Source organism: Lolium perenne, chromosome 3 (assembly GCF_019359855.2).
Source record: "Lolium perenne isolate Kyuss_39 chromosome 3, Kyuss_2.0, whole genome shotgun sequence".
In the NCBI taxonomy this organism is placed as follows: Eukaryota; Viridiplantae; Streptophyta; class Magnoliopsida; order Poales; family Poaceae; genus Lolium; species Lolium perenne.
This window is the reverse complement of record NC_067246.2, coordinates 1,090,101-1,097,958: the sequence shown is the minus strand read 5'-3', so window position 1 is coordinate 1,097,958 and position 7,858 is coordinate 1,090,101. Positions and strand designations below refer to the sequence as shown.

The window sequence follows — 7,858 nt, the reverse complement described above, 5'->3', positions numbered from 1 at the left end:
GCTAGTACATATAAAGAGAGGAAGAAGATAAGTAGTAGAAGAAGGTTCGCTATTGTTAATTAGATACGCATCAACAAAAAGTACTCTACTACTAACTGTCGTGGTCACGAGTCACCGTATTAAACTTGGAGTACTATATATCAGGAGTTGTCGCTGAACCTACTGAAGTGATTTTTGAAGATTATGCACGATCTACATAAGGACTGAACCTACTCCCGCCCATCTATAAAAAGATGTCAGAGATTTGTCTAAGTTTAGATGTATTATATAGTTAAGACTTAAGAGTGTCTAGATAAATCAAAATTTAGTTAAACTTCCGACATCACTTTATAAACAAAGATAGTACTTAATTTACTAAAAGTGACTGAAGCTAATGAAAATAATTCTAGTCTAGCCTTTGGGATGACCTAGCTGGCTAGCTACAAAAAGAAGAAATGAACAGATTAGTAGTAGTAGAAGAAGGTCCGACATCAAAGTTAGTAGCTGTTAGCAGCTAGCATTACATGTAACTAAACTACTTGGAGTTGTGGTTGTTGAACCACTACTGAATTAAGTTGCTGATTCTTGGAATCAGCTCGAGTTCAGACAAACGAATCAGGCAAGCATGCTTTCCACTGCAAAGAGAAAAACAAAAAGGCAAAAACAAAACATCCGGTTGTATGGACACGCTCCCTATAGGCTATACACCCTGTAACCCGAGCAAGGGAAGTGTTCTCCATCGTTTTATAATTCCCAAATCTACCATGTACACAACATTGGAGATTTCTTTTCAAATCAAAGTCTAGATCGAGCTAGCAGTTTTTGTTTTCAATAGGACCGACTCTCTTCTAGCCAGCCAGGCATGTCAACGAGACAAGGTAGCTAACCAGCTCATGCAAAAGAAAAAAAAAGAGAGGAGAGAAAGGGGGAGCGGTAGAGAGCTAGAACAAAAGCAAGGGCTGGCTTCCGGCAAATAATTGTTCGATGGCGAATAGTTGGCGGTGAAGCTATAGATTCACCTTTTTTTTTCTTGGTCAACTTCGAGCGAGTTGATGGAGCACAAGGAGTGCGGATGGGTTTGAAGTGGTGACTGAATCAATCGGCTTACAATGTAATTGGACTATTCTTGTTATGCTTTCCACCGCAAAGAGAGGAAAAGGAGCAAAATTAAACATCCGGCTGTATGCACACGCTCCCTATACACCCTGTAACTCGAGCAGGGGAAGGGTATATTAGCTGGATTTTGGATCGATGACTCCATCTCGATTGTTTTGTAATTCCCAAATCTACCACACACACAACATTGGAGATTTTTTTAAATCAAAGTCTAGATGGAGCTAACAATTTTTGTTTTCAATAGGACCGACTCTCTTTTGGTGAGGAATGTCAACGAGACAAGGCAGCTAATCAGCTCGTGCAAAAGAATTAAAGATGTAATCGGACAGCTGTTACTGGAAAATTTTGGAGTACATCCAAGACATTGGTCTGTAAGTTTTGTAGTGGACCTTAGCAAAAAAAAAATGATATTATTTGAAAGTGACAAAAAACAATCAAGCTAACCGTCCGGGTGGAAGAAATGAGCATCTCATGCAAGCATGGGCTACATCGTTGCCGAAGCTTGGGCCTGTTTAGGCCCTTCTCTTTTCGGAAAGATAGTGAAGCTAACTGGCCGGGCCGACGAATGGGCAGTACTCCTACATCCGTAGGAGAGACAGGTTCTGGTTGGGCCCTTCCCTTTTGCGAGCAATACGAGTGGGCTGTTTGCTAACAAGGCCCAAGGAATCGTCGAGGTGGAGATGCGGATCGGATCACCGTCAGCACGCACGCGCAGCATATGCCGCCCACTGTCTGTGTGCCCGCCCAATGTTCTCGTCTCCTGTTGCTACGTCCACCCGTCTCGTTCCTGAAGCAAAAGCACCACATAGGTTTATTATTCAGGAACTTTCTTTATTGGAAAGCAAGTCATACTTTGGGGCCTCCCTTTGCAAAAACACCTAATCACTTTGCAATATTGAAAGTAGAGGCTGTACGGTTTTTCAACATAGTTTTTAGCCTGAAAACTATGTTTACCATGAAAACAATTCGTACTTTGCTGCCTCGGATGCAAAAGTGGTTCTTGCAACATGTTGTTTAGATACTCGACTTGCGTGCCATGGCTCTTAAGTGTGACAAAGAGACACATTGCATTGTAATCCACAAGGAATTAACAAGACAAACTAGATTAATATAGAGATTAATCCTACTGAATGATGCGCATATTATCATTTCTTTGGAGACCATATCTTGACTGTTAATCCTTATAAGGTGGGGACTTTTTTTCGATCGAACTCGTACGCGATTGTATAACAAAAGTTTGGTACACGGACATGGGCCAAACCAGCAAATCCCTATTGCCTGGGCACTTGCCCGGGCTTCGGTGCTAGGCCCTTTGGGTAACATTGCATCTAGCGTTGTTCTTTTTCGCACAATTAGACTCTAGCTTCTAGGTCCACCTTTGATCACGGTTACCTGATCTCATAAACTCTCACATGATCTTAAATTTGTACCATGGAAACGACATCGCCAGACAAAGAAGGTTTGTTTGAGGGTCCGCCGCGATTCGTTTGTGCTTACGCGCTTTGTACAGACAAAAATATCACCAGAGTAACCGCCATCGATTCTTTGTCCATGTTTTCAAAGATGTCCGGAAAATCGACCGGGATACTTAGCCAACCTTTGGAGAACCCAAAGCAAAATGGACAGATTGGCAAGGTCTAATTTAAAACACAAAGATTTGCTATCTTGGAGCACACGACGACGTAGCTGTCAATCACATTTCTTTTCCTTTCTTCTCCCCCAATAATAGCTTCCCCAAGAAAAGGCCTAGAAAACTCGACGGTGTCGGCGGGGCCCACCTGTCACGGGCACCCGAGGCCGGCCGGCCGCATGTGCCAACTCCCCCTTTATATCCTTCCTTTCCTCCGCCCACCATCTCGTCTTTCTTCCTCCACAAGAACCATCTCGATCTCCATCCGTCCACCACCCGAACCCAATCCCACCCCGCTCCTCCTCCTCCTCGCCGTCGCCATGGGCCGCACTTTCTTCGTCGGCGGCAACTGGAAATGCGTGAGTCATCTTCCCCCTCCTCCTCTCTTGTATCCCTACGCCGTTGCTGCGCGTTCTGCTTTTTCTTGCTGATGGACGGATGTGGGGCTGGATCAGTGTTCGGAGGAATCGGCTATGTGTTTATTTTCCTGGGATGATCGGGGGATCTCGATGCTTACCGAGCGTGCTAGGTGGATTCCCCCTCCGTTAGATGATGAATAATCCGACTGATCTCGATTCAGATCGGTGTAAGGATTAGCTGTTTTAGACCGTGGCTCCGTTTTTTAATTGGGGAAACTGAACCCGATTGCTGCAAGGCCAGGTTTTTATTTCGAGATCTGGGCGTGAATTCCCATGATTTCCTCATGCCGCTTACCCCTGCCCTGATGCTCCTTCGGTAAACGATTAGCCGCGCTAATTTTTTTTAGGGGTCCTCAGCTATTCTCAGTGCATCGAGCTTGGGATCGTCAGATTATAGGCTAATATTTCGTCCTTGGGTCTGTAGACGACATGCATCTCGGATGGAGCAGCTTGAATCATGCTTGCTACCTGTTACCTCTAGGTTGCCACAGTTTAGCATGCGTGATATTCCATTACTGTTGAATTCCTTGCTGAATCCTGACATGGTTGGTGTTGATTCTGCGCAGAACGGAACCACCGAGCAGGTGGAGAAGATCGTCAAGACCCTCAACGATGGAAAGATCACTGCCACCAATGTCGGTATGTCGCTATTCTCTAGAAAGATATCACGACCCCCTGTGGATTTTTTTGTTTTTGTTGAGATGGAAGTATAGGCTCTGCCTCTTCTTGGGAGATGCCTGTTCATTCATCTAAATTCTTGCCAAAAAGCTTGAAAGAGACATTACAGGGTGTGCTTATTGTTTTGTGACTGTCATTGCTGCAGAGACTGTCGTCAGCCCACCGTACGTGTTCCTCCCCACCGTCAAGGCCAGCCTGCGTCCCGAGATCCAGGTCGCTGCCCAGAACTGCTGGGTCAAGAAGGGAGGCGCTTTCACCGGTGAAGTCAGGTTAGTGTTTGCTTCTCCCTCCTTTCTGTCCAGCTTTATCACCATGATGTATGCCATGGATTGACTACAAATTTGCAGTGCAAACACTTGCTGTCTTACGCTGTGATACAAAGTTTCATGTTAACCTGTACAGAAATAAAGTGCCATGTTCGCTTCTAACACGGTCCAGAATGAGTACTCTCATTTCTAAACCAAAACTCCCTAGCTTTCTTTGCACACTCAGTATTAATGTTGGATTTGCTTAGTCGCTGATGTTTAGTTCAGATTAATAACTCTTGTTTTGTATATATCATCCGTTTTGTTTAAGTTTACTCTGTCACCGAACTTATGTGTTGGTTTTAAAATCTGTTTCTGATGCAGCGCTGAGATGCTTGCCAACCTTGGCGTTCCATGGGTTATTCTTGGACACTCTGAGAGGAGGGCCTTGTTGGGTGAATCGAACGAGGTATGCCACTGCTTATATGCTCTCAAATAGATTTGCTGCATATATTCTGGTGGATAATGCAACGCAGTTGATTTTTTAGAGATTTTATTTACTCGGCTGATCTAAACAGTCTAACCGTTGCCTCCCCTTTCTTGAATGGCAGTTTGTTGGAGACAAGGTTGCATATGCACTCGCTCAGGGGTTGAAGGTCATTGCATGTGTTGGTGAGACCCTTGAGCAGCGAGAAGCTGGATCAACCATGGAAGTTGTTGCTGCACAGACAAAGGCAATTGCTGGTACTGAACTTCTATCTGATGGATATATACATTTTTTCCCCTGAATTGTTATTATTATTGTGTCTTCTCTGGATTTCTGTACCAGCGGTCTGGACTGTTTCTTGTGAGGGACTGCATACGAGTTCAAATTTTGGGATTAACTTCCTGGCATGACAATTTTGACTTGCAAACACTATCTAGGTTCAGTTCAGCAGTAGCTTTTATTTTTTATTGATAAGTCTTACTACCCTATATTCATGTCAGTTAAATACTAACAGAAGACTTAAAAGTAACAAAATCAACTTCCATTATCAGCAACCCCATTACTATTTTGTTTCAAACAGCTGCATGAAACCATCCACATGTTGTGCGTTTGCCATGCCTGTTTTTAGTGACTAGTGCAGACTTTGTTTAGAGTATTATGTCACATGAAAAAAATGTGCTGACGGTTGATGGTTTGTTTTGCAGACAAGATCACAGACTGGAAGAACGTGGTCATTGCGTACGAGCCAGTGTGGGCCATCGGCACCGGCAAGGTTGCGACACCGGCTCAGGCTCAGGAAGTAAGTTCCTTAATAACACCCAAGCACAGCAACGTTATTTCTAAGACTGGTCTATTATGCTCCTGTAGTTCCAAATGTATTGTCTGTTGCCTAAGACTCTGATTTGCTGTGTTTGTCCAGGTGCATGCCAACCTGAGGGAGTGGCTCAAGACCAACGTGAGCCCTGAGGTTGCTGAAACCACACGGATCATCTATGGAGGTATGTACATTCATCTGTTGAACAAATGTCTTATGCTCGAACAGCCAACTCTTATATAGGATGATCATGTGCTGCAGGTTCTGTGACCGGCGCAAGCGCCAACGAGTTGGCCGCGCAGCCCGACGTCGACGGATTCCTTGTCGGAGGAGCTTCCTTGAAGGTAAAAGCAGAACGTGGCTGTTGTAGAATCTTCATCTCGGGGTCTGCGTTTTACTGTCACTAAACTTTGTTCTTCTCCTTTTTGCTCATGCAGCCCGAGTTCATCGACATCATCAACGCCGCCTCCGCGAAGTCTGCCTAAGAACATACTCTTCGCCTGCGCCCCTTGTTTGCGGAAAAGGACAATTTCAAGTGGAGATGAAGAGACTCTTTTTTCCTTTGGCTGTGTCTATTATTACTGTGTACGCCTGTAGTAATTATGTGGTGGAGCAGCTGCTACTATCGTTTTCCTCCCCTGCCTGACTTGAGCTGGCAAGCCAATAAATCGTGATAATGTTTACTACTGAACATGTATATCAGCAATCCTATTTAGCTCAGCTTCCTTACTGGTTTTTGTCTGATCCAGTTGGTCCTGTTGATAATCAACATACCATGTTTTGGCCCTGTGGCACATGTCAGGCATGAGCTCCTAGGCAAAACTAAATACTTCCTTGATTAAGATGTTTTAGCTTTTAGTAGATTCATCCTTTAAGTGTGTAGATTCACTCATTATGGTGTGTATCTAGTTCACTTTAAAGTGTCTAAAACGTTCTATGTCTATATACAGAGGGAGTATTTACACGGATTGATCCAAAGTTACCTCCCCTTCCCACGTTGGTAGACTGGGGACTCGAGTTAAGCAATTTATAAATTATAAAAATAAATCTAGATGCAACTGTATATAGATAAACTTGAGCAACTTATTTTAAGAACGGAGGGGTAAGAAACTTAATATTTACTCATATAAATGTTTGGTCCGTTTGTTTTTTTTTTTCAAAAAAATAGTCATCATACAGTAAAAAATTAATACCTCCGATTCATAATAAGTGTCAGAGTCTTATTATGGATCGGAGTTATGGACAAAGGGAGTAGGAAATTTATAATACATTTCAGAGTTATTTGTTCAAACTGGAACAATTTATGTAGTACAAAAATTGGTCTCCTGCATGCTACAACGCACCTATAAAGTTCTTATAACTTTTGGACTGACAATTATTTTCATATGATTTATTTAGTGTGTTACAAAAAATCAATGGACCAGATGTTTTGAGTAAATATCGATGTTTCTCATAAAACAAGTGCTAGTACAGCCTACAGTGCATCCACACAAAAAATCATAATTATAAATAAAAATGATAATCAATTCACAAGCTTTCTACTTGGACAATCTTCTTGTATAAAACATACTAGAATTTAAAGTTAGAGCCCACAAGTTTATCTGATAAACTGGCTAAATCGTTGATTAGATCACCAACTAATGGAAATTGGACAACTGATGAAATGTGCAAACAAAACGTTCAACTAGTGACTTGTAAAAAAGGGATGTGCAATTTTTTCGTCCAAAAACTTCACTCAGCCACCGTTCTCACTTTCTCAGACACCACGGGGCATCAATCCAACTACTGCAGCTAGCAGGGGGGACGGGGAAACAATAACGGCGCCGGCATGGCCGCGACCGCAGAGGCAGTCCCCGACGAGGTCAGAAGGCGGTGGTGGGAGGCCTTCAGCCACGGATTCGCCGTCGACCAAGGGGAGTACGAGGAGCCGGAGGTGGACGTGGACGCCGGCTCCGATTTCGAGAGGGTGGCGGGGAACGCCCATACGCGCGTCGACGAGCAGAGCATCCCCGCCGCCGCCGCCGCCCGGCACTGCGAGGGTAATCAATCGGCGGTACTCGCATCCTTTAATTTCGGGCGCGCCTACTGCTGCCCAGTCCCCACCGACCATCTCCTACCTCTAGGGTTCTTGCCACCATCGCGTCTTGCTCGGGATTTAAGAAATGGTACCTCTAATTCAGCGCTAGATTCCCTCCCGCACGGTTCCATCTTGAGTGGAGTCGAAGCTTTACCTTTGCCCCACTCGCTAGAAGGCGCATCTATTATATATATCCGGTGATATTCTGGGCGGTGCTGCAAATGAGATGACTGTTGAAATGCAGGTGAGGAGGAGCTCCCTGGGGATGGCTATGTTCAGCTTCAAGGCAATCTGCTGGCTGGAACGAAGAGGAAAGCGGCCGCGACACATGCTGAGCCGCGGACTACCAAAGCGGCCATCCAGGACGAAAAAGGTCAGACCTTGTTGCGATTCGTGCTAGTTGGAGCGCAATG

At 44.4% G+C, this 7,858-nt stretch overlaps 2 protein-coding genes across 2 annotated transcripts in view; both read left to right on the top strand.

Moving 5' to 3' along the window:
* The first annotated feature begins 2,932 nt into the window (after nt 1–2,932).
* LOC127340598 (triosephosphate isomerase, cytosolic) lies at nt 2,933–6,088 on the top strand. The gene is made up of 9 exons (XM_051366338.2): nt 2,933–3,084; nt 3,711–3,783; nt 3,968–4,091; nt 4,452–4,536; nt 4,679–4,811; nt 5,259–5,353; nt 5,474–5,552; nt 5,630–5,712; nt 5,806–6,088. Exons 1-9 carry the CDS (start codon nt 3,046–3,048, stop codon nt 5,851–5,853), a joined length of 759 nt encoding a protein of 252 aa, XP_051222298.1. The 5' UTR covers nt 2,933–3,045; the 3' UTR covers nt 5,854–6,088.
* Nucleotides 6,089–7,077: 989 nt separating this feature from the next.
* The window catches only part of LOC139838696 (uncharacterized), a 33,695-nt gene continuing 32,914 nt past the window's right edge, over nt 7,078–7,858 (top strand). Inside the window, exons 1-2 of the mRNA XM_071828816.1 lie at nt 7,078–7,407; nt 7,690–7,818. Of these exons, the coding sequence (XP_071684917.1) occupies nt 7,197–7,407; nt 7,690–7,818 (340 nt within the window). The 5' untranslated portion in view covers nt 7,078–7,196. The remainder of the gene's footprint in view (nt 7,408–7,689; nt 7,819–7,858) is intronic.